General features: G+C 39.8%; 2 protein-coding genes across 3 annotated transcripts in view; one reads left to right on the forward strand and one right to left on the reverse strand.

Annotated features, from left to right (window-relative positions):
• The window catches only part of ca8 (carbonic anhydrase VIII), a 28,884-nt gene extending 24,133 nt beyond the window's left edge, over nucleotides 1-4,751 (reverse strand). The window contains exons 1-2 of one of the 2 annotated variants that reach the window (XM_074687896.1): nucleotides 4,402-4,751; nucleotides 178-363 (exon numbers count right to left, since the gene is read on the reverse strand). In XM_074687896.1, coding sequence (XP_074543997.1) covers nucleotides 178-363; nucleotides 4,402-4,474 — 259 coding nt within the window. In that variant the 5' untranslated portion in view covers nucleotides 4,475-4,751. Of the gene's footprint in view, nucleotides 1-177; nucleotides 370-4,401 lie in introns of both variants that reach the window. The other variant, XM_074687895.1, reaches the window with a different exon arrangement.
• Nucleotides 4,752-10,512: 5,761 nt separating this feature from the next.
• rab2a (RAB2A, member RAS oncogene family) overlaps nucleotides 10,513-27,045 on the forward strand; it is a 48,352-nt gene continuing 31,819 nt past the window's right edge. Inside the window, exons 1-2 of the mRNA XM_074688889.1 lie at nucleotides 10,513-10,724; nucleotides 25,040-25,111. Of these exons, the coding sequence (XP_074544990.1) occupies nucleotides 10,679-10,724; nucleotides 25,040-25,111 (118 nt within the window). The 5' untranslated portion in view covers nucleotides 10,513-10,678. The remainder of the gene's footprint in view (nucleotides 10,725-25,039; nucleotides 25,112-27,045) is intronic.

Here is a 27,045-nt window from a genome sequence, read left to right on the forward strand (position 1 = left end):
AGATCCAAGATGGCTGCCATAACGATCTCAGAAAAAATGGCAACATTGGTTTTCTGATTTGTTGCGTTATAAGGTTTCCAAAAATGTATAGTTTTACAAATCTCCGTCTTCATCCTACAAATTGACCTAAGCAGCCTGACTAAATGTGTTAACAACACGTGACCTGTTTCCTTTCACCTGACTTGGACTTGAGAATGATGCGCACAGTGTGTCCATCATTGATGACCTCACAGTCTCGACACACCACATAGTTTGGTGATAAGCCGATATCTAGAAGAGACGGGTCGTACTGAGCCTCTCTGGAGTTCAAGTTAATTGGAGACTGGTACTCTCCATTGGCTGCTGGGAAATGGAGTCCCCATTCTACACCTGTGAGTGAAAACATGCACACATAAAACACATTAGTATGAACAGATGTGTCCACGGCTTAGACATCTTTAACTCTCTTTAAAGGTTAATGTAGAGAGCAGCAATGAGTTGCCTTAACAATACATGTAATATTTTACCCTAAAATAAAGCACATGTAGAATGAAGCTTACACACACACACACACACACACACACACACACACACACACACAGAAACAATGAGCTATGGACACATCAACTGTTAATGACAGGAAAACATTCATTCCAGTTTGATTCAACCACCACCAACACGGTGACAACATTATCAGATACATCAGCTCATCAAAGGTTGTCCCTCCACAGCTATAGCAGCTAACACTCAGAGGCAATGAGAGCTGGGAGGACATGCCACCTCTTTGGCCATATACCAAGCCATCAAAGCCTTCTCAACAATCAACTCTCACCAGACTATAGCATTGCATTGAGTGTTTCATTTCATTTAAAAATCTACATCACAGAGACAGAGCTGTTTTTGTGACATTATTGTATCACAGAAATATTTGATTTGCAGCTCATTCAGCTCACAGCTAGCACACAGCTTATCAAGCTGTTGAGACGTAGAGGCAGCTGTTTAAATATAGTCTAGTTTGTCATCTACTTTACCATACAGGATCATTTAAAGAGGGGTATCACGCTGTTTAATATTTTCTGCTCTAAAGTACCAATACTGTATGTTAAGACTAAATGTGCAGATTTTCAAACCTGTACATATTTATGTGTTGTAGAAATCCCTGAATTTGTCTGTACATTGATCAAAGCGTTCTGTTCTAGAAAAAGCATGAAATCTTTCCAAGATATTCATGAAACTTGCTGCTCTGTGACATGCTGCTGCTGCTGCTGATCTTGACCAGAACACTCTTATTAGAGAGACACTTAAAGCTTAATGAGATTGTTATTTGTCAAACTTATTCATATAAATACACAAACATGCACAAAAATACTCACAGGAAGAGAAAAGAGTTCAACATGAGACTGCATCCATCAGTGCTCAGCAAAAGCAGACAGAAAAGAAAACACACAGACACACACACATAAAAACTCTTCGATATAACATAGCTGCATGATAAATTAGATTCTCGTAACCCTTGTGTTGCCTTGTAAAAATGACTGGTCTATAAGGACTTATCACACAAACTACGACAATACAAATATTTTAACCTCAGTTACTCATTTTGATCTTGAATTTGTCATTTATGGCCTGTAGACCTTATTGATCTGAGCTTATACTTGTTAAATTCAATTTCTAAGAACCATCATTTCTTTTCTATTTTGACTATAAGAAATAATTGGATAGAACAAAGTTTACTGTTTATCACAGACTACTTTGGGTCAAAGTTTCCAAGGATGTTTTCTAAGAAACTGTTTGATATTTTTAAACAGTCACATAAAATAACACCATTATTGTGTTGCTGGTCAAAAGTGACCGTGAACATTTTGGGCTCTAATTTCGTGGCGCAGCGCAGGGGGCGCAAGCCTGGCACACCCCGCGTAGTGTTAATTTCATGTGGCGCACTGCCGTGGGCTGCCAATTTGATAATTTGGAAGACAGTCTGCGCAGAGATGGGTGTGACACAGAGGGGGAGTTGACGGCAGATTTATGTTGGCGCAGTGACAATTTCTTGCCAAAAACAGTGCAGAAAGTGCGCTGAAAGCTCGCCAGCTCCAACCTGGTCTATTCTCGGCACAAAGCGAAGAGCACCCTCCGCAGCTGTAATTTGGTGACAGGCGCACATGTGCGCACATGTCAACAAAGCCTCAGAGGCAGGTTTCCAGAGTGTCAGGCACATTTTAATGCAATAAACAATCACAGCAATCACTATTTAATGTAACCGTCTGAACCAGCATATACATTTATATCTATATTAACTGTCCCGTCACATCTGATGTCAGATTAAAGCCGTTTGTCATAATGGAAAGTTAACCTGACGGCAGCTGGAAGTTTGATGCACATCTTACAATTAAACAATAAACAGCCTTAACATCTGATACTGAGTATATATCTGGCTTCTCTCATTTCATTTAATTCAAAGAAAAGAGGGAGAGAAAAGACAAAGAAAAAAGAGACAAAATAAATGTATGTCACTCAGGATTTACCCGTGATTTCCCATATTTCTCTGTTTTAGTCTTTATTTTTAACGTGATCTAAAAAGATGGAGTACATTATTGTAAGGAGGATGAGGCGGAGACACTGGGAGAGTATACAGTATATCACCAAAGGTTCTGCTATTTGGTGATGACAAACCAGGAGTGCAGGTGGATCAAAAGTATTCTGAATGGATAAGCCAGCTGTGTAACTGTCTCTTCATTTTGTACTCCTATTAATGACAAAGGAACAGATTACATCTGTCCTGGGAGCTAGCTCACACGGTGACGTGCTTCGTGTCCTCCGATGCGCCCCGCTGTCCATTCTCCTGCTGCAGGGACAGCGGCTCTGACCGTCTCCACTACCGGGTCTTTCCAGCACACTTTCCCCGGTGTCGGGGATCAGTCAGACCAATCAGACGCTGCGCCTTGGCCGCAGGGCATTTAAAGGCGAGAAACAGCGCTCAGCTGTGTTAAACCCTCTCACAGCTTTTCTCCTCCATCTCTGCCATTTGCATGGAGGGAGGCATGGACGCGCACCTCTGCGCCTTGAGTGCGCCTTTCTTGGTACTGCAGGAAACCTGCAAAGTGCGCCGGTCACGCCCTGTCCCCGTGGCGAAGGCCGGCGCAGGGCAGGTGCGCTTGCGCTTGCGCTTGCGCTTGCGCTTGCGCTTGCGCTTGCGCCTGGTCTACGAAATTAGAGCCCTTTATCTTTGTACAAAGGGACTTATCCCAAAAGTTCACATAAAATGTCATAATTATTCAAGATCGTTGTCTCAATACAGGAGAGAGGAAGAACAATAATACAATTATCATCAGTCTATATGATACAATGTGATGTTCCTGATAACACATAAAAAAAGAAAGATTTTCTATGGCTGTCATCAACGAGACAAACTGGCAGCAATTAGAGAGCTTTAGGACAAGTGGGTGGAGTTCCTGACACTTTTCTGTAAACCAGGTCCAAACACAGTAGAGGAGCCTCTGCTCACTTTTAAGGGACACTCATAGAGACAATTTGACTTGGGTTATAGATTAGTGTCAGGTCTGTGTCGTTTTCTCCACTCACTTTCCCCTCTAACCTCCTCACTTATGGTGAATCGACCTGACGTGATGCTGCCACACAATGAGTTGTTCAATGAGTGGGAGAAGGAAGTGTCTTGAAAAAAACAAAAAAAAAATATTATTGTATAACCACAGCCATGAGAAAAATAAATTATATTCAAATTGTATTCATGCAAACAATAAAACTATGTTGCAACTGTCTGTAAGAACTGCCAATAGCTGATGTTCCTGTGGGAGAGAGACTCCTCTAGACAAAGGTTCAGATGAAACCAAAGGTGAAGCGATAAACTGCTAGTAACTTCTACACCAACTCATAACAATAACAATAAGAATAAGAATAAGAATGAGAATGAGAGTGAGAATACATTTTCTTTTAAAGTGCCTTTCGAACCACTCAAGATCACCTTACAAAATTTCAAATGCAGTTTACACTAAAGACAGGATCTCCTGTCAACCTGAAGAACACCACTATATTTTGTTGTTTATTGACCACCGAGGAAAAGTCAGATTCAGTGACTGTGTTTAGGAATCTTGATCAAAACCTTATCCACAGTTTTCTGAATGCTTCAAACTTTGTAAATGTAAGGTGTGGTAGAAGAGTGGAGCTCTGGGAGGGATAACCTTGGGCTATTAAACAGAACATTAGGAAAACTAGAAGTGTTAGAAAAAAAAAACAACAGAGGCAGCAGCACAAAAACAGAATTCACAGTAAGTGTCGCCACAGCAGAACTCTTTTGTAGAAGTTAACAGGCAGACACAAAGAGAACACAAAGAGGACACAAAGTGTGTCAAAGTTTTAAAACCAGATCACATCCAGAATGTTACGGTATCCCTCTGCATACCCTACCTTCCTCGTAGCCCCAGTCCAGCTCATCCTTCCCTGGATTATAATCTGATTCCTCGTTCACGTTGTCAGCCATGGTGTTTGGCACTCTGCTCACTGTGACCAGAAACCAGTCTGTCCTCCCAGTAGACTCCCAGTCACTCTGCTTTTGTCTGGTCTCTGGGACACACTCTGAAGCCTCTGCAGTTTGCTGGATGGATGCCCGGACAGAAACAACTCTCCTGCTTTACAGACTTTCTCTTCTTTTCAGTTTCTCCTCTCTTTCTGTTTTCCTCTTTAGATTTTTTCTTCTTCTTCTCCCTGAAATTCCTCTCTCTCTGTCTCGTTCTGCTCCTCTACCAGTTACATACTGATATGAGCTTAGCTCTGACTCTGTGTTTTTCTAAACTCCCTTGCTCCTCCTCTTTCCCTCTACTTTACTCTGCTGTTATCTCTCTCTCTTCCTTTCAGTCTTCCTTTCTTTCTCTCTTCCAGTTATCTGCAGGTGTGCTTGTTATCAGTGGCTTTCCTCCAGATTCTGTCAAATCAGGGTTTTATTTTTTCTTAATCTTTTCCTCTGTGCTTCCTCTGTTTGAGACAGCTGTCTGAGACGTGTGTTAGCTTTACATGTTTTCTTCTAGAACAATAAAAACATCTCTCAGAGTTTGTCCCTTATTTTCTCTTAACCTTTCTGCTGTTGTGGGTTCCCTGAGGACAACAAGTTAGTGAGTGTGTGGACTGCCCTCAGGAAGGTCATGCCTGTGTTTCGCAGTCCACAGATCCACCCTGAATGAAACAACAGCAGATGAGAAAACAGGCAGAGGGCGGTGAAAACCCAAACTGCTCTCCAAGAATGAGGACTTCAAGCCTGAAAGAAAAACACTGAAACCCACCCATATTCACTTTGGCCAAGGTTTTTATGAGGCACAGTGGTCAGATCCTGATCCTTTCCCAGAGTGCTGACAAAAGCTGAGTTATGCTTCCACTCAAAGGAGCTGTGTTTGGGTCATTTAGTATAATAGCACATGTAAAAGTCATTATCAATATTTAGATCATGGTTCTCATTATTTTCACTAGCCTAATTCAGTCTTTATTAATCCATATCCTCCAGGCTGCCAGTGTTAATTGCCCCACATTCCCTGTCAGGAAGTTCTCCTGTGAGCACTCTAAATGCAGCTGAGCTCCCATGTTGCCATGAGTAGATCTAAAAGCAGAACAAGGAGTGCAGATTACAGACAGACAGGTGGGACAGAGGCTGCCTCATGTGTGTAAGCACTTCTGACTGAAAGATCAATAAAGAGATCCATCTATATTTTGTTCATTTTTTCTTTAGTGTATATTTGTGACACAATCACCAAAGTTATCACATTAAAAAGCGAGAACAGGGAGAATACAAAGAATTATCCTGTGTCCAGGGGCACAGGCAGTTGCCTGGGGCCCCAAGATTCCCAGGGGCCTCCAAAGCATCTCTTAAAAACTGATTTATGAAGTTCTCTTCAATAGAAAGCATTTCTTTTTTTTAAATCTTACTTCACATGCTTCTAAAAACATCCAAAGGCTTAATCTTTAATGATGGTTTTGGGTACTCCCCCTCCATTCTTATTCAATGGGCTATTCCATGTTACAACACATCTGAAAATTTGATTCAGGAAGAAAGTGGTAAAAAACACTTTTTTTCCCATTTTTTTTCTTATTTTCAACCAAGTCTGAAATAAAAACAAGTTGCTCTGAGATCTGAGATAAACATATAAGACTTTTAGGATTTTAAGGACTTTATCTAGCCCAGGAAACAGGATCATTTTCTCAAAATCAAACTTTTTGAGTTGGTGATAAACATTATTGTATAAAATCTCTTTTTTGGATACATAACTCACTGGACAGGGGGTCAAATAAAAATACATTAACTTTAAAATAATAGTACCAAAATGTATGGTAACTGTAAATATCACAAAAGTTAAAGGTAAAAAATTCTGGCACAACTTCACAACTTCCTAATAAAGTCTAATAAAGTTGTTTTCTAAACTACAAGTGCTGCTGGAGCTTTTCTGACCTCAACTGTAAATATCACGTCTTTCAGTAGATTTTTTTCCAGTTTTATGTTGTGCTTGATATTTACATATTTTTTCTTTACTAAATTATTTTTTTCAATATTTACCTATTGTAATGTTTTTCACTTCATACTTTCTTCTTTGTTACTGTTACTCTGTAAATTCCCCACTGTGGGACAAATAAGCTGTCAATTGACCATAAAAGATTTCAAATCCAGGACAAAGTGGACTAAATTATGGATTCACTTTTTTTAAAATCAAACTAAAGTACAGAACTTGAGAAAATGCATTTAGTTGTGTTAAGTTACCATGTACAAGATTAGCACTGTCTCATGCCTTGATTCTGGGAAAGAGACAGTGGACCCAGGGAAGGCCAGTCTAGCTCTGAGGAAGATGAGTTACAAGGATATGGAGGGCCCCATTGACTGGGTTTGCCTTGGGCACCCAAACCACTAAATACGCCCCTGCCTGTGTCAGTACCTATTACCTAAGAATGTTACAAAGATCAGTTCAAAATTTTGTTAAAGCTATACTTACAAGTTTCTTATGGACCAGTATGAAAGTAAAAATGTCAGGAAGCTGAAAATGACACCGGGGAGAAATGTAAATGCTTTTAAAAGATGCTTCTTTGTTCAATGAGAATTTCTGTAATGTGTCTGAACTTGTGATGGCTTGTGACATATACTACGGTGATGAATGTGTAGATGATATATTAAGATGATGGTTGATCTTGTAAAATGAAGGATCAGTTTCTCTGTCTCTTCTGTAAAAGTTTTGTAATTTACTGAGAGGAGATGGTCTTTTTTCATTTTGTTTTATATGTCGTACTGTGCTAAACTGTGTATGATTGTATATGTGTTTAACCCCAAGGAAGAATGATGTCTGAATGAAACAAAGTAATAGAGCACAATATGACAGGAAACAGTCTCTGGTCATGTAAAATAATGTAAGAAAAACTGATCAACTCATTTTTTTTGTCATGAAAGACTCTGTACTCACCTTACCTTAAGGTTTTCTGTTTCTTTTCTGTCACCTGTTGGGCATTTTCACGCCTGATGGCAAATGGACAGAAATAAAATATGGTCTTGAGCTACATCAGATGTAGTAACAAAGTTAATCAATAAGAATAATATGTATAATAAGAAAACTGAGTGTAATACATAGTCTTCAAACAAATATTGTAAATTTTTACTTTTTATAATTTCTTGTGAAAATGAGTTGCATCAAGTTTAAAAGGCAAAAGAATCATGAATGATGCAGACTTTCATTGGTATTTAGTATTCCATTGCAAACAAGCGCATTTCTTGATTTGTTACTGTCAAGTGCTGACACCTGCTGATCATTTTCTGTAACTACCCTTTCTTTAGTAAGAGACATCATGTAAAGGAGAACCAAACCAACCATCTTCCATCTGAACCCTTTTCAGTGACAATAAAAATTCATCTTAAGGAGCCCAAATAAAATATCTGTGTACTGACTGAGTATAGTTAAAGAAATTATGTTTAAGGTAGATCATGTGATGCGCTGAGCCAGAGGAGAGAGGATGGAGGGAATTCGTTTTTAGAGCAATATTGGGACATCCTCTCCTCCGGTGCGTCACATGAAGCGACGTGTCTCATTGATGACAGCATCAGCTGATCACCTCTGGATCATCTGTCAGTCAGCTCTAACAGCTGTTTGTGTGTCTGCACATGTGCGTTGTAATAACTATGATCAAACATAAACAGTAACAGAGCTTTGTCTGTTCCTTTAACCAGTTTAACAAACACGTTACCATGATGGAAACCTGCTCTCTGTTTATTCTGTGTGCTGTTTAGAAGCTTATGGATCACTTTACCGGTAAAATGCGTATCTATTAGATAATTTGTGAATTATTTAGCCTTTATCTAGAGCACATCTGTTTGTGAACTCTGAAGCTTATTAATATAACCCAGTTTACTGTGTTTCAGGAAGATGTTATTTAGCCTATTAGATTTCAGCTTTCATTTTAATCCTCAGCTATATTGATTTCATGATAGTTGTGTTCAGTATTTTCTGCTTTAAACTCACAGTGAACACTTTATTACCAGATTTATGATCAGTTTCTGAACAATCCTCTGTGCCTATCCTCAGCTCGTCTTTTCTCTAATTAAACTCTGCTGTGTTTGTGAAGTTTCATGTAGAGAAGTCTGAGCCGCTGCAGCGTCCAATCAGAGAGTGATATTTCAAATAGGGTGTGTCTGTCAGTGAAAAGACTTCTGCAAAGCCAGCTCTCCTGTTTTCCCTGATCATAGCTCCTCTGATCAGTCTCCTCCATCCTCTCTCCTCTCTCCTCAGAGCACAATTATCACTTCGGGACAGTCTTCAAAATGGCGACTAAGAAAGTACATCCAGTAGGGGGGATAGGACAGATGAGGCATAAAATTAACGCATTGAGACGCACCTATAGACAGACAACCATTCACGCACACACTCACACCTACAGACAATTTAGAGTGTTCAATTAACCTGATGAGCATGATTTTGGACTGTGGGAAACCGGAGAGAACCTACCCATGCACAGGGAGAACATGCAAACTTCACACAGAAAGGCCCACCGGCTGGGAATCGAACCGGTGACCTTGCTATGAGGCTGCAGCGCTAACCATTGTGTTGTTATTCTCTTCTACATTTTCAGAATACACATTTTCATTTATTTTTTCTTATTCCACTTTTGTATTTTTGCCATGGCAGGTAAATAGGTAAATAAACAAATGAATAAATAAATAAATCTTTAACATGGAACTTTGACAAAAAATTTATCACATTATAAAGTTATACAGTTGTTGTTGATGTTTTCTCACCCTGATGTGGAAACAATATGCTTTTGTACCCATGTGTTTATATTTGCGTTTCAAAGTAGGCTTTAAGATTCAACATTTGTATTTGTTACATGCTCATACAGATGTGTAGAGAAATGTAAAAACTGTTCCACACTCCCCATACAAGTACACATATGTACAGTAATATAAAAAAATGTAATTATTAATTAAAAGAGGAAAATGCAGCCAGGGTGCTCAGGGAGTCAGGTTTGGTGACCTCAGGATTGGATCACTGCTTTTTGCAGATGATGTGATCCTTTTGGCTTCATCAGGCCGTGACCTTCAGCTCTCTCTGGATTGGTTCGCAGCCGAGTGTGAAGGGGCTGGGATGAGAATCGGCACCTCCAAAGTGCCCTCTCTAGGTCAGGGATGAGATCCTGCCCCAAGTGGCGGAGTTTAAGTATCTGGGGGTCTTGTTCACAGGTGAGGGAAGGATGGAGCGAGAGATCGACAGGCAGATCAGTGCAGTGTCTGCAGTAATGCGGACTCTGCACAGGTCTGTCGTGGTGAAGAGGGAGCTGAGCCGGAAGATAAAGCTCTCTGTTTACTAGTCGATCTTTGTTCCCACACTCACCTATGGTCATGAGCTTTGGGTAGTGACTAGGGAGGGGGAAGTCTGCGCTTCCTGCTGCCCCCGCGACCCGACCCCGGATAAGCGGCAGAAGATGGATGAATGGATGGATGGAAAATGAATATTCAAGCAAGACAAAAAAAATGTTGTATTTATGCATTTAAGTGAAAATAATATTTTAAAAAATACTGTTAATTTAATCAGCTGTCTTAAAAATTATTTTATGCATAATCGTACATTCTAATCCATTGTAAACCCAATTCAAGAACAGTTTCATGAGTCTTAAAACATGAAAGTGGGTGTTTTTAGAGTTCCTTCATTTGGGCGTCCATTTTTATGCAGGATAAAAATGAATAGAATAGAATGCAATAGAATAGAATAGAATAGAATAGAATAGAATAGAATAGAATAGAATAGAATAACATAGAATAGAACTTTATTTGCCATTGCAACAAGTACAACGAAATTGCAAGAAATACATTAAGATAAGAATTTCTTCAGAGCTTTGTGCGTCCCATCATAAAAAGTCTAAAGTTTTAAATCATAGTTTAATGTTCTGAATGCTAGTTAAAAGAATCACAAACGATTATTCCATTTAATCGGTTCGTATACTCATTGATGACGGATCTAAGTTTCCGAGGAGTCCCTGAACGCATCATACTGTAGCGTGGCGAGGGCGGACCGTGTGACGTAGAGCTGAAGCTTCTGCTGTTTATTGTTCCTTCTTCAGCTCCGTCAGAGATACGGGCTAACAAGCCTTCTGCTACCTGTTCCACACGGCTAACGGTTGGTCCAAACGGAGGCACACCTGTCCAGACAGCTGACTGCACAAACAAGGAGCCATGGCGTATGCGTACCTCTTCAAATACATCATCATCGGAGATACGGGTAAACACCAGCCAGCTATTCTGCCAGATCACATCCAGCTAGCTGCTAGCGGCTCGTTAGCTGCTGTTGTATTTCCGCAGTGTTGGATAGTCCAATGACGTGGTAAAAGCGGAGACACAAGGGGTGGGATGACAGCTCCAAATCTACACAGATAATATACATCTGTAATGTACTGCTAACCACCTAAACCACACAGACAGTCAGCATCACATGTGTGTTACAAATAGCTTATGGGTGGTTGTCCAGAGTGGTAGAGTCATAGATGTTGGGCCCTTTGTCCCTTTGCGCCGAGGGTGGGGGTGTTAGCCACAGCTAGCTCGGCTAAAAGCTTAGCTTGTACAAGATAGCTGTTTCGTTAATGTTTGGCAAGCTGCTGTCATAAATGTACATACAGAGCTGTCACGTCAAATATACACAGGAGTTTCTGCGCGGTTTTTCTTGGTGATGCTCCCAGTTAAAGGGTTAATGATAGCTTCTCCCACAGAAGGCCAAACGTCAGTCTACAGCCTCTTTTTTCTAAAATGGCGTAGAGCATTTGTTATTTTCGACCAAATATTTGTTGCATGACCTGGAGTTGGGGTTGTCTTTCTTGCTCAGTGCTCCAGGCTCGATTGCTTTTCAGTCGTTTGAAAACCTATGTCAACAAGCAGAGTAGCATTAGGAAACCCTGTCATCTGTTTACTGACTGCTTGCTGTTCAGATGAACGGCCTGCTCAGTTTACTGTAGCAGCAGGTGTATTTGGAAGCTGATATTTGATATAACACGAATAGAGCAGTTTAGATCATCTATAATGATATGAAGTTGTATGAGGAGTGTGTCAGGAATATTTAATATAGGGAGAAAAACACACAGGCTAAGGCCCTACAAGAGTGGCCCTCGGTTAGAAAATCACAGTAACATAATCATCAAGTCTTTATGGACATTTTCCCAACACGTAGCAAATAGTCAAGTCCAGAAACAAAAACACATGGTAGGGGACGAGTGGATTTTGTTTTCAGTGAATGCTATGGTGACAGTAATCTCAAACACAGTGTTATTGACAAAAAGGTTCATGTTTTGAATGTTTTTGTTTATGTAAGGGCTGAAAAGCTCTGCAGCTGATTATATTACACTTATACCTACGTCAGAAGGAATAGTAAGTGTCCTCTGTAGTGCCCACTTATAAAGTGGTGACTGTGTTTTTAATCTGGTCATGTGTACCTGAAATGTTTTTAAAAGAACTCAGTTTTTAATTTATCACACTTAAGAGCTGCTGGCCCGAAATGCATTTTGTTGCACAAGTGTGATTGTTGTGTTTTTTGCACCTGCAACACAGTCAATACACCTATGTGGTTGACGTGGGTCCTATAGCATATAAAATGATTTTTTTTCTTCTTAACATCAATTTTTGAGTACATATTAGATCATTCTGTTTGAAATGCAGTTTACAGCAAAATGTGAGTAAATCAGCCACTAGCCGAGCATTTTCAAAAACGAATATCCACCCCAATTCCTTTTTAAAAATACCTTTGTCCACACGCAGCGGGCAGATCCAACAATTAGTGCGGCTCAGGTCATGCCAAACCTATATCTGTCAGTGTTTTCCAGAGGTAAAACCTGTGCCAGCCAATCAGAATTAGCCCCTGTCATTCAGCTATGTCGTTTGAGAACCAAAAACTCAGTTTACCAGTGTCTACATGAAACCATGAAACCAGCATTTTCAGAAAATATTGTTTTTAGTGACCTAAAGCTGCAGTTTCATGTGGATGACAGGCCTACACGTATAAAAATATGTGGTTTCCCAAATATCTGATTATGTGTGGACATGACCTCCGACAGGGCAGTTTCTGACCCAGAGTGGCTCCACTATCATTAGGAGGATTGGGGGCCCAGTCTACGCTTGGAAATATACCCGAGCAAGATACTGAAGGGGAAAATAAGGGATGTACTGAAGTGACATGTTTACTGGTTGTTTGAATGGATTTAAAGTTTTGAGTAGCCCGTCAGTCTAAAGGTAAAACCAGGGATGCAAGCAATCAATCGATTATCGATTAATTGTTGATAAGAGATTATTGGATTAAAACAAATTAACTGCAATTAATCGCGTTTTTAACCTGTAATTCCCCGCCAGCCCGCATGAGGGCGCGCTTTGCGCCAGACATTCTTGGCACACACGTGGGAACACAAGAGAAGCAGACCTCTGACAACAACAAGATGAACAAACCGAAGTGGACAACTTTCTTAAAGATCCACCACCACACCTTGACTCAAGTCCTGCAGCATGGTGGAAGGTAAATGGAGGCAGGTTTCCAAGAGTAGCAAACCTTTCACAGAAATACCTCCCTGCTGAGCGAGTGTTTTCAGCAGCTGGCCTAACTGTGAACAGGCAGCGCACAAGACTCACTGACCAGTGTTTCCCCTACCATTGTATAGGGGGACAGCCCACCCTCCCAATGGAGGCAGCCGCCCCCCCTGGAAGCCGAGTTAATTTTACTTTCCATATAGCACCACATCACAGCAGAAGTGATTTAGAGTTGCCTTTCTCATAAATCAGGTCTATACCTTGTTTTTTTTTATTTGACGGACTAAATAGCCATACACATCTAACTTACATGATGTGATGTCATTTGTACATCGACACGTTCACATTTCTCCCCGCGTTGTTTGGCACACGGCGAAGTCCCGCCCCCAACGCCTTGACAGACACACAAACACATGCGGGCATTTAAACACACAGACAAATAAAGATGCAACACTCGCTCTCCTTAGTTTGCAAGTTTGTTCTGCTTCTAACAGACAGTGCACTTATTTGTTTTGTTTCAAGTAGCCTTAAAGAAGCCTTGGTATTGCATATTTCCATTTGTGAATGTGTTGTTCCCTGCTGTTAAGAATAATTTTTTTATTAAGGAATATGATTTGCGTTTTCTCTCATGAGAAAGATAGCATTTTCGTAGAAAGGAACCTATTGATTCAGAGGGAAATTCAGCTTCTCAGAAAAATTGCCACTTATCAATCAGTCAATCATGGATCGATAAGATAAAATAATTATCAATTAATGAATTACTTGATAATTTGCATCCCTAGGTAAAACAGTGAAAACTTAGCATGATAAATTCAACATGGCTGAACTGGAGGGAAAATAATATTAAAGCTCAAAGACTCCAGCATGGTTTATAGACTCTTGCATTGCTCTGCAAAACTCATTTGGTCTCACTGCATTTTCTGCTTTTTACACCAAGACTCATAGTGTATTATGTGCTGTTGACGTTTATACATGTTGCTGTTTATCATTCAGTCGATCGTAAATCATTGGCTGCCACTTGTCAATTTGCTTACAAACGTTGACTGGTTATGTTTTTCACCAGGGGGAGGCAGGGTTCGCAGAGCTTGTCAATCAATATTAGGCTCGGAAACAACTGTGGGTGACTGCGGTGCACTCTTTGGATGAGAGCTCAGCATGGATATGAGAAGAAAATGAGAAATGACAGAGACATGGCGAGAGGTTGCAAGTCAGGAAAGTTCAAGCAGCTCACACTCAAACATAGGATGTGTTGCAGTAGTTTGGAGAAAGAGTGTTGCAATCGTGAATCTGTAAGTTTTGTAAATGGAGGATGCGTGATCCTGCTCAGTCAACCAGTCACGGGGCTTGTGGTCCACGTCATTTTGACCTGGAATTTTGGAGAAGGTGCACAGAGGGCTTTGACTGTAGGCCTCTGCGTTAAAAAGGGTTGACGCAGACCTACGGTGTCGTCTACTGCATTTCACGATGTGGCTAACATTAGCAGAGCTAGCATCACCAGCTTTTGATCTAGGGCGGGGGGATATATCCAATATACTCGATGTATTGCAGGTTTTTGCACATGAGATACATAAAATGACTATATCACAATCATCGAGTATAAACGGCAACCTAAATGTTTTCAGACATAGGAACGTTATTCTCCTCGGTGATTCGCTCGTTTCACTCTCTGCTGCTCAGCCGGTGCTCCTCTCACAGCAAGCACCATGCTCCCCGGCCCACCCAGAAAAAAATTCCCCTGCGCATGTGTGTTTTGATATTAGGTTAGGAGAGAAGAAAGTCGCTTGCACATTCTCTTTCAACATTCGTTTCAGTATCTCTCTATGGGGCACGCCCCTACCTCACTCATGTATCAGAGATATCAGCATGACCAGCATTATCCAGGTATCTGATTTATGGTAATATTATCTCAAACTTTAGTTCATGATATTGTGAAAGTATTATATTATATTAAATTATATTATATTATATTATATTATATCATATTTTATCATATTATATTTTATTATATTATATTATATTATATTATATTATATTATATTATATTATATTATATTATATTATATTATATTATATTATATATAATTAGCCAGTTGAATAAATCTGAATGAATTATTTTACTGGAACTTAAAATATGTAACTACATAACTAAACTATGTACTACTACGTAACTAAAGTTTGCTTTAAAATAAAAGGTTTGCTGAACTTTACCTGATTGACATTTCCTCTTTCTGCATTCAAATTTAAAAAATCCAACTAAAAGGTCTGCTTGAATCATTGTACTGTCATTTTATGTTGGATTTAACATAGAGCTGAAACGATTCCTCGAATGATTCAAAGTACTCAATTACAAAAAATACTCGAGTAATTTTCTCCGCCTCGAGGAATCGTTTAATTTTCAGAAAGATCAAAGAGTGGTATTTCAAATAGAGCTGAGGCCATACTAAGAGAGTTTTTAGACCCCTCAAGCTACCTCTTATACAAAATAGCAACTAGCAACAAATCTAGCTTCTTTTCTGGAGTTTGGAGACTAATGGGTCATTATACGAAACGGGTGCCATTTGGGTCCACAACATTTGATGAGATGTACACGGCGCAAAAAATGTGTTTAAGTGTTTTTACAAATTTTGGAGCTACCAAAGCAAGTGCTCTTATTGACATGCTGTATCAGAAAACTCTATTTCTTAAAGAGAAAAATTTTCATTTGAAAAATAACTGCTGTTTAACTAAACAAAAATGTATTTTATCCGATTACTCGATTAATCGATTAATCGATGGGATTTTCAGTAGAATACTTGAATACTAAATTATTCGATAGCTGCAGCCCTAATTTAACATTTATATAGTGATTTAGAGGAGAAATCAGAATATCGAGATATATCGTGTACCGAGATATAGCCTACAAATATCGAGATATTAGATTTTGGCCATATCGTGCAGCCCTACTTTGATCTTCTTGGCAGTTTATGTACACATAGTTTAGTTTGTTCAGCATTGCACCACGAGATGCCATCCCTCGTCTGTGTTTGTTTAGACTTGGACACCACATTAGCCCATCATTTCAGGCCTGTGATAGTAAAAATAAAACTGGTGTAGACTAGGGATGGTTTGATTGTGTAGTTGACTTAATGCACATGTCTTTATAGAAATGTAGTCTGATAACCTTAAAGATAGCTGTGATCTTCGATGAAGAAACAGACTCTTCCTCTTTACAGTCAGGAACAGATTGTCATTTTCATTTCATACAAAACTTCAAATTTAGCAAAAACACTGCTTTAATGACTCCACTAAGTTCCAGCAAACAGACAAATCTTAATTGCAGGCTTTTATTGGTAAATGTTGTTTTAACTATAGCATTTATTGCACAGCTGTCCCTGATTCATAGTAACTGTCTGTTATTTCTCATCAGCACATTGTTGCCAAGAAGAACACACAGTTACTATAGCTGCAGCTCTAATCACAGACTGTGGCAGACTCGTTGACACAAAACCACCAAAAGGAGTGTGGTCAGTTTGACATTTGTTTGTTTCCTCTGAGGAACACAGAAGAGATAAGGACTGGAGAGAAAAGGGAGATTGAAGCTATAAAAGCTGAGAGAAGAAAACTAAAGAGTGAAAGTCAGTCACAGAACAGAACAGAGTTTGAAGCAGTGTGAAGGGACTGATGAACAGAAAACACAAAGCCAACAGACCCTGACAGTAACCAGGAAAAAAAAAAACCCTTTATCAGATATGTTGCTGAATCATTCTGACTCGTTCGCCTTGTTTTGCTTAACTTTTAGGGAAAACTTTCAGTTCAGTGTGAGAAAAGCTGAGTGAGCCCATTTAAATAAAGCTACAGGGTAAAATGTAGAGATGGATGCAGTTGAAACAGAGCTGAGATCAGTGGAAGAATTTTCTTTTTTGATCAGTAAAATCATTTCCAAAAAGATAAAGAGAGTGTAGTCAGGGGTTAGAGTATTGTTTATGAAGTGTGATTCCCTGCTTGTGGTGTGAACGGAGCTTCTTGAATCAAGTCGAGTTACACCTCACAGCCCTAGTTTACATTTCCCTTTTAGCATACGGTCTGAAGTCCTACTTTCTTTACTTTTTTTCTATCACAACATGATGGTACTTTTAATCAACTGTTTTCCAATACACAGTTAAATTAACAGTACAGCAGTGTCTGCCCCAGGCTACCTGTGCTTAACAGATGGCTACCACAGGAAGCTGCTGACCAGGATAGAGATGCACCAAGACTGGTGCAAAATACTTTTGGTAAATTGACCAAACTCAGGTATCCAAATCGGTAATCCAAGAGACACCAGGTGACATAATGTTCATTTACCTTCACCCGATTTGACAACAGCTCCTACAATTGAAAACTGAAGCTCTGCGGCTAAAGCAAGGCAGCTTAGCACATTGACCACTTTGACCAAAAAAAAAAAAAAAAGCATTAAGGCCAATCCCTATTGTACCCCTTAGCCCTCACCCCTCATCTTACCCCTGTGTCTGCCGCTTCCCCTTAGCCTTCTGTTTTTTGGGCCAAGGGGAAGGGGTAAAAACACATGCCTAAGAAACGCGACTTCATTCTCGCTATGTCACTACCCCTTGCTGCTTGCTGACTGTGTCGTAGGTGAACGTGACAATTGTTTATTTACAGGATGGGCCAGAAAGATTTACCCATCGTTTTTTCCTCACTATCCAAAAATGCTTGCAGACAAACATAACAAACATTGAACACAGTTTCTATACTTTATTCGCTGTCACCAAAAAGATTAACGTCTCAATATAGCCACCCTTTGCCTTTATCATAACCTGGAGTAGGGATGGGTACCGAATTAGGTACTTTTATAGGTACCGACCAAATTATGCCAAACGTACTGGGTACCGATTCATGTAAAACCAAAAGGTACCATGTTTAGGTACCTAAATGCATCCTTGTGACTGTGAGGGAGTGGGAGAGTAGGCGATTTTTTATGGTGGACATGAACACAGCATTGCAAGGTTATACAATGAAGAATAAATATGCTAAGTTGAAAACTTTTTATATCTTAATATTGAACAAATTGATATTTTTTACCACATAAACACAAAAAAAGTATCAAAAATTGGTACCGTTGAGTACCGGTACCGTATAGTTTCAAATGTGAAAGGTACCCATCCCTAGCCTGGAGACAACCTGGCACTGCCTGGCATGAGTGCCACACTGTCTCTGCATCAAGTTTTGACCGTGACTTCATCAGAGCTGTCCTCAAAGCAGTGACACTGCTGTGAGATACTCTGAAGACCTCCCTCTTCAGGATAGACCAGATCGCAAAGTCCATTGGATTGATGTCCGGACTTGACAGAGGCAACATGTTCTTGTCCCTGAGGCCAGGAAAGTGCTGCTTGCACCAGACCTGTGTGACAGTGGATGCATGAGCTGGTGCCCCATCTTGTGTGAAGACATACTAGTTTCCAAATGCATTGGTACACCAAGGCAACACTTTTTCTTTAAGCATTTGAAGGTACACCAGGCTGTTCTCTTTCACACCCTCCTGAATGAAGACCAAAGGAGATTTTGAGCCATGCAATGCAACAGCAGCCCACACCATGACTCCAGCTGGCTTCTGACGACAACAATGAGTTCTGCAGCCTTCGGGTAGGTGCTGTGCAGTATGTGCATGAACCCTGTCATTCTGGGAATCGACCCCTGCCTGAACGGTGAAGATCTTCTCATCAGACCAAACCAGGACTTTGTGGCACTCTGGATCTCCTGCAGCATCATTTTCCCCCTGTCAAGCCGTTTTTTCCTTAGAAGCGGCTGAAATCAGTTGTCTGTGTTGCATTTTTAGTGCTTTCAGTCTGAGATCCTGTTTGACGATTCTTCTCAGTGAAGTTCTTGAGATGTTCACTTCCTTTGCTGTTGCCCTCGCGCTCCTTCGAGGATTCTCTTCCTCACCATCTCAACAACCCTTTTGGTCCGGACTGAACAATTTCTTCCAGGGATTGGCTTGCTGGTGGTATTCCCAGTCTCCTTGTATCGTCTCATGACATTGTAGACAGTCTTACAACAAACATTCACCTTTTTCATGATTTGCATCGCTGTCAGTCCAGCCTCTTTCAAGGCCACAATCTGGTCACACATACCCTTCGATGCCATAACTCAACAATCATTAGGAGTAAACAAATTAACTCAGGTACATCAAAAGCTATGCCTTTTAAGAGAAACTATCCAAAATGTTATGTTTCTAGGACAAAAGCTAAGAGAACAGAATAGAGATATACGATGGGTAAATCTTTCTGGCCCACCCTGTACTTCCAAGATGCTTTCTCCTATGATGTCACTGTTTTCTTGGGCCTTTTTGATTTTATTTAATATTCATGTAGAGCAGCAAAGGGTTGAATATCTGGAAAAGTGGGTCATTACTATCAAAATCTATATGCTTCCTTCAGCCTCTGCCGTATTGTCAGCGGTATCCCACATATCATGGGAAAATTCTCATACCCCTTCCTTAGGTGAGGTCCTGGTTTGTCTGAAGTTCAAAGGCTGTGTGTGTATCCCTTTCCCTCCACCTTACAGAGAATTGGGACACCCCATCACTAGATGTGAAAACTCAAAACTAAGGGCTAAGAGGTACAATTGGGATTGGCACTAGCCATGTTTACATGGACCCGAATATTCCGGTTTATTTGCTCAAACGGAAAGAATTATACCTTCATATACACCTCATTCTGAAAGAAAAGTGCCAATCTGAATGGACATTTAATAGGTTTCACAGGGGTGGAATATTCCTTTCCCCAAACCAATTGAGGTATCATGTATCCACTCAAACAGAAAGTTGTCAGGGTGCGTTCTTTCAGCGCATGCTCAGATATGACGTAAGACGCAACTAGAGACGTTCCTCAATTTTAAAAATGGCGGCGAGCCGTCAGCACTGGACTGCTGCAGAAAGTTTGTTTTTGATCCAAACTTTGAAAGAAATGAACATAATTTCAAGACTGGAAGGATGAAAAACTCGCAATACAGAGTATTGCAACACCGTGATAAACAAACTGCCGTCCTCCAGCTTTGATAAATCTCGTGATGTTTACGTTTTTCTGTGCATGCCCCATTGACTATTCTGTTTGATTACCACGACGCATGTAGACCAGGGATTGGAATATTCCTTTCCATGTATACTATTGTTTTTGGAAAAGTCATTCAGAAAGATTCCATTCGGAAAGCCGAAAAAGTCTTCATGTAACCGTGGCTACTGAGTACCCCACGTATCTGTAGCATCATCCCCAAATATGTTTGTCTGACATGTTTCTGAATCCTTAATTCAGGGGACAGTTTCCTCATTGGTAGGCTGTATATGAAGTCAGACTACAGTTGACTCGTCAGTTGTCCTGTTCTTAAATGATAACAATCATCCCAAAGAGTCTAAAGAGAGCTGACCTGAGGCTACAGGACCTGGCTCCAAATTCCTGAAGTTGTTGTCGGTTTTGTTAGAGGATGTTTGCTGATGCTGGTCACATGATTTCTGTCAACAAAAAGCTTAACAGCTCCTCTGACAGTGAAGGTGTGTGGAATATTAAAAGTGTGGTTATTAGGGAGGGTTTTAAAAAGTAAATGAAAGAGTGTACATGTGTCTTATTCCTTTTCTTGATGGCAGAGTATCTGTGAAACTGACTGCTAAAGATGCTTGAAGCCTGAGTTTGTGTGTTTTGTCTTTTCAAAGAGTGCTGACTGTAGGCAGGAAGATGGGAAGAAGATACAGACAGGTTTGACTAGAAAGACACATGTCCTTAAAGTTTGTACTGAAAAACATTTAACCATTTCTGAATTAAAGAAACAGTCTGTTGAGATGCTTCCTGTTTTTGATCTTTGTCACGACTTTGTGCTCAGTCTTGTTATAAAACCTCTGCTGATTATCTTGTTATTGGACCTTCATTATCTGAGGCTAGTCATGGACAACAGTGGTTTGGCATGTTTCAGTTGGGTGTGTCTTCTGCACTAACTGCATTGTTTAGTTCTGATACACCAGATCAGACGCTTGGGCCTGAAAGTCTGATCTCTCTCAGACTTTTTTTTTTTTGAAGCACCTCAAATAGTAGCAAGTGTTCTTCTCTTGCTCACTGTTTTTTCAGTAGTTTGGACTTGTTTGACTCTTGAAGTCCTTCTTATTAGCTGGGTGCGTCTAAATCTTATGACACATAAAGGCTTGTCACCAAATAGAAGCCTGTCTCAAATAAAGGCCTGTATGTTAGTCACTACATTAGTCAAAGTAAATGAACATTGGAGGCTAGGGCACAGTTCACTCAGTCTACAGCCAGTGTGCTTGAAGTTTCTTAGCTCATTTTATCAGGTCTGGACTTGGTGGATCCAGTGAAATGGATGGTGATCAATTTCCATGCTTGAAGGCACTTCAGTGGTAGTTAGTGAGGCCCCGTTAATCCAGGCAGACTTTTTCATCATATTTATCAGCAGGGGTTGTGGTGCACTGTGTGGATCATAGCTTCACATTACTGCTGCGAGTAAGCAGAGCATCTCATGGGCCTCTTCAACCCTGAAGAACATCTTGATTTTAAAATATTGAGCACTGGGCACTGTATGTCCTGCTCATGGTGCATGTCTAAAAAGGGGGTATTCTGTTTTCTCATACTTTTAAGATGGATTTAAAGTAACAATGCTTGATGTTCAGACTATGAGTGCAGATTTTCAAAACTTTTATGATGTAGAAAACCCTGCATGTAGGCCTGTCACGATAACAAATTTTGCTCAACGATAATTTTCCAAAATATTATTGCCAATAAACGATATTATTGTCAATATTATTTTGATCTTTTTTCAATTTTTTCATTGATGTAATTATGATAAATGGGATAATAAAGTGAGTACACCATATCAAAAGCAAGAAACTTTAATTACTTAAGAGTATTTAACTGTAATTAAAAGGTCAGGATCTTTTAAGTAAAATAAATTAAACAAAAAATATAAATTTAACAAACAAGAAAGAGAAAAAAATACAATGAAAATGAAATGGACTCTCTTTTAGAAAAAAATACATGTCAATGAAAATAATTAATACTAATCAAAAACAATAAAACGTAGGCCTTGTCTCTAAAGAAAAAAACAAACTCCCCCAAAAAATAAAAAACAACAACAATAAAAACTATGGCCTAAATAAAAGGGAGTTTATACAGTTCCTGAGTTGTTTGTAACATGTACTTTTTCCCAGTCAATCCGTACTGTCTGTCAAACATTTTTAACATTTCTGGCTTTCAACCGTATTGAAGGTCTGCATTTCTTTGGCAATGTAGCTGTCTTTGAGCGCCCACCATTTGGCGCTTTTATTTCTATTTACTTTGCAGACCAAAAGCCTCAGTAAGAGCAGATTGTCAAAGAACAAGGCTCCGCTGCACCTCCCCTTCTTTTTCTTTGTCGCCACTATTTTCAAACAAATGCGACATATCAGCTCGTTGGTGTTCATGAGCTCACACTTTGTTCATTCTGATAAAAAACAAAATATTCCCACACTGGGACTGTGACAGGCGGCTTAAGAACCGTATCTTTCATGCCATCACTCATATTAGCGTGTTTCCTCCTTACCCCTCAGGACGCTCGCTTCAGCTCTCTCCGCGCGAGCAGCCCCGTCTTCACCCCAAAGATCGCATTTTTGACAGATGCTCACTCCGCTATAAATCCACTATAGAACCTATGCACCCCGATGTTAGGAAAGATAGATGTAGTGAGCCATCTTCTCATTCAGCCTCTTTGGTCGAAAGAGAGGAGGAAAACAAACATGCATGCACATGTCAGTTTATCGAGGCTGGCAAACTTACAGAGGACGTTTTTATTTATCGTTCGGTTAATTGATTTATTGATTATCATGACAGGCCTAGTTATCATTATTAAATTGCCTCCTGTCTGTTGGCCCCTCGCTGTGGCAGTGTAGCAGTGTATTTTGATCATGTCTGTGATGATGCCACAATTTGTTTAGCTGCCCTGCTTGTGATACCTCCTTCTCTCAGCTATCACCAGCATCACATTACCCCAGTAACGTCACTCCCAGGCCATGATTACCCTTGGAAATTATGAAAGAAAAGGACCATGTTTTTCTCAGTCACCTCCCCTGGTATCTGTCAGCTTCTCTATGCGCCCATTATAAGCCTCCCCTCCTCCTTTCCTCCTCCTTTCCTCCCCTCCCCTACACTTCCCTCTCCTCTCCTCTCCTGCCTGCCCTTTTTTCAGTCTTTATCGACACCAGGAGGCCTCTTTTGATCTGCTCCGTTTAGTCAGGACAGCTTGATCATTAAAAGTTTGAGAATATGGACGACTCGTTAATCAATTATAATAATCCCACATTTGATTAGATGCCGATTCATTAAACATTATTTATTCCTGCTGAGTGTGATCACATGCAAAGGGAAACTTTCCTCTCTGTAATTGTTGGGACGTCAGAGAAACAAAGTTCTTATTAATTCATGATTTTGTGTGTGATAATTTAATTTCAGTTTATGTGGATCATTTTGAAATAAAAATGTGATCTGAAGACTTAACGGAAAAAAGCTTTTGGAGTGAATTTTTTTTCCTCTGACAGCTCAAAGCACTTTGTGTGAGGTAGATGCAATAAGACAAGACCACATGGAAGCAATTCTGGGTGGCTTTCACTTAATTATCCTTTTAATGGGCTTTTGATCAATGAGAATAAAGGATAAATCTGTCTATAGATATGATTAGATAAATGATTATTCTACTTTCCCATATTTTCAACATGAATTTAGAGGAACAGTGCTAAATTTTCAGACTTAAAGCTATGGTCTACAATTTGAAAGCTTTGTACATCTTAATACTACTGGTTATAGGGCTGTAATGGTCCATGGCATGGGCGGTTCAGATAGGTACGTGAGTCCATCCAATCCATCTCCCTCTCTTCGCACTGTCATGCCCATGGTCCCACCTCGTCCTTCCCCACTACCCCTCTCCCGTCAGCTAGCTGCTCAGCTGTCGAAGCGTCATGGAGCCAGAGATGACCGACTGACGCAGAGACAGCTGAGTTTCTATTGAACAGTAAAACACTCAGTTTGACCTTTCAGGCAGAAAAATGATCACTTTCTCTAATTTCCTCACGAGCAGATCGTAGACCATAGCTTTAATGTGTGCAAATTTTTATACCTCTACATATTTATGTTGTTGACATTCTTGAATCTAAAAAATACCACACGATCTTCACAAGACTTGCTGACATGATAAGGTCAGTCTATAAGGATCTCCTAACTGGTTCAGGGCACGTTGAAGGGGTGGGCCTCAAACACCAAGATCTGCCCGTAGTCCCGCCCCTGATAGTCCCCTGGATGTTTGGCCAGTCAGAGAGAAAGGGGGTTTGTAGATCAGGGAGTCTTACAGAGACAGTGGCTTGATGGAGGCTGAAATAAGGGGTAAAGCTGTTACAGGAGCACCAGAAGAACAGTGTAAAGCCTACAAATACATAATACCTCTGCTTTGAAAGCTGTAACTCTCACTACTAGGTACTACGGTTGAAAGGAAAAATTGATTCACATAAGTACTTGATTTTTTTTGTTGTTGTTATCTTACGACTTCTAATCTTTTTTTTTGTTCATTTTTTTTTTTTACCACTGAACAAACTATTTCCTCATCCCGGAACACTAGGATGAATTAAGGTCTACTGCAGTAGTCAGATTCTGAACAGCCTGAAAGTTTTATTGTTGTGTAGGCCTGTTATTGTGAGTTTTTCTGGCAACTTATGATGGTTTCTTTTTTTGTTTTAGTTTTCTTATGTTAACTTTTATGTGATCAGTTCAGAATGCATTTCAAAGCATGTGATGTGTTTCAGTGGCTTTTGAAATATCTTTGGATTTTTGTTTTTACAAAAGCGGTGAACTGTTTTAAATAGTAGCTAAAATATTGACGCAACATAGTTTTGGTCAGTTTTAGGCCGTATCAGTAGCGTTTTATGAATTTCAGACAGTTAAAATGTTCATGTTTTTCTGTTTGACTGTGAATTTATTGTTCCAACTCTGCTGCTTCAGACCAGCTTTGATAATCTGTGTCTGTGTTTTTGTTTTTCAGGTGTGGGGAAATCATGTTTATTACTACAGTTCACAGACAAGAGGTTTCAGCCAGTTCACGACCTCACTATTGGTAAGAGCACTTGTTGTCTTCACAGTGTATTATACCTCTCTATCATTATTTTGTCATTTTGAATTGACATGTTTTCTGATCCACTCATTATCCAAACCAAAAAGTTTTCAAACTCAACACAAACTATTGTAAATTAAAGCCCCTTTTTGCTTGTGATTGCTCAAGAGACTTTTATTTTGAAATTTGGAAGCATTTTTGATGGAGTTTACTGATTTTATTATTAAAAATACATGGTTATATCCTTAAAGGTGTGACAGTAAGGTGTTGGAAATGTGCACTGAGCTTTATTGAAGTGTAATCCACACAGCTGGAAGTATCCACCCTTGTTGTATTAAAGATTTGGCATCTCTGTGAGGAAATAAAGCAGCTGATAGTTGACTACAGACTTCCTGTTAGTAAACAGTGAAAATTAAACACTTCATGCTGCTGTTTGACATTTGTTCAGGTGACTTCATTAACACCTGTTGGGGCATTCTGGAGGCCCAGATGCACATTCATCTTCACAGTCTGCGTCACTCTAACAAAGCTGTGTGAGCTGATGTTTGATTGTTAAATGGGTTGTGAAACATCGGCCTCTTAAAGCAGCCGCCTTAAGAAGACCACACCTGTGTAAACATGCAGCAGTAAGGGCATAGTATACCCTATCTGTCTACATCTCATACTGTTTGGTTCAGTTTCAGTAAACTCCAGTGCTTTTTTTCAGGCTCCTTTTTTGACTTTTTGTAGATTTTGTTAAGAAACCTTGAAGAATCAGGTGAATCTCTGGACACGGTTCATAGGAGCAAATGTTGACTGAAGCCTCCGTGTTAGATTTAACAGACACCACAGCACAACCCTAGGCCAGAACTTAGAAACAGTGTCAGAGAAAAACCCTTCACCTGGCAGAAACTTTATGCAGAAACTGGACTCGTTTGCCTGCAGACTTACCGAGATGCAGTTTATTATGAAATTATACCAGATCTAAGGGTGAAAGTGAATTAACAGCCAATCAGTGACTTGCAAACCGTAGTACTGATGTTGTAATATAATGAATTGACATACCTATAACTAGGGATGTCTCGATCACGTTTTTTTGCTCCCAATCCATTTCCGATTTTTTCATTTTGAGTATCTGCCAATCCCGATATTTCCTGATCCGAACTTTCAGCAATACATTAAGAAAAAAACTCCTACAAGTTGTCCTTTGAAATTTTTTTTTTTGTTTAAATGAAGATATCAATTTATTTGTTAGTGCTAAAAACTCACGACGACAACCTTTTGAGACACTTTCATCGTTTACTCCATAACGTCAAGACAAACACTTCCTCTCCATTGCCATAACAGGTTACCATAACTCTTCCTCCCTAGAGGTGCGCCCCCTTTTGCTTATAAACAGAACAGGACTGAATACTTAACACTATCCAACATGGATATAACTTTTTTTCTTCTCTTAGTGCAGCGTTGGATCAACAAAATAAAAATGAAGCTTCTCAGTGGTGCACCACAAGATTACCTTGTATGTGTGACAATAAGGTTGCAATTTCTCGTTTGCAATATCGTTGTACTTGTTATAATGACAAATAAAGTTCTATTCTAAAATGAATGATGATGTGCTATTATACACATTTTAATTTAAAACAAGAACTAAGGCCCCAGGCTTTTTCCGATTCCCTCTCCCCTGATCTCCGATCGTTAAAAAATGACGTGATCAGCCCTGATTCCGATCACATGATCGGATCGGGACTTTCCTACCTATAATGTTGAAGGCTCTGCGGGGACTTTCTAAGTGATCTTGAAAAAGTCCCACTTTTATTTTTGCCTGTTCATGATCCATGATTTAAAATTAGAGTGTCAGCGCCAAAACTAATTATTCCTTAATGAAAATACGCAGAATCCATAGTTTGCTCAACTCAGAGCACAGGGCTCTAGGCAGTAGGGGTGGGAGACAAAAAATC

The sequence above is a fragment of the Halichoeres trimaculatus genome, unplaced genomic scaffold (assembly GCF_033239565.1).
Source record: "Halichoeres trimaculatus isolate MK-OKI-2021-1 unplaced genomic scaffold, fHalTri1.1 fHalTri1_scaffold_15, whole genome shotgun sequence".
Classification (NCBI taxonomy): Eukaryota; Metazoa; Chordata; class Actinopteri; order Labriformes; family Labridae; genus Halichoeres; species Halichoeres trimaculatus.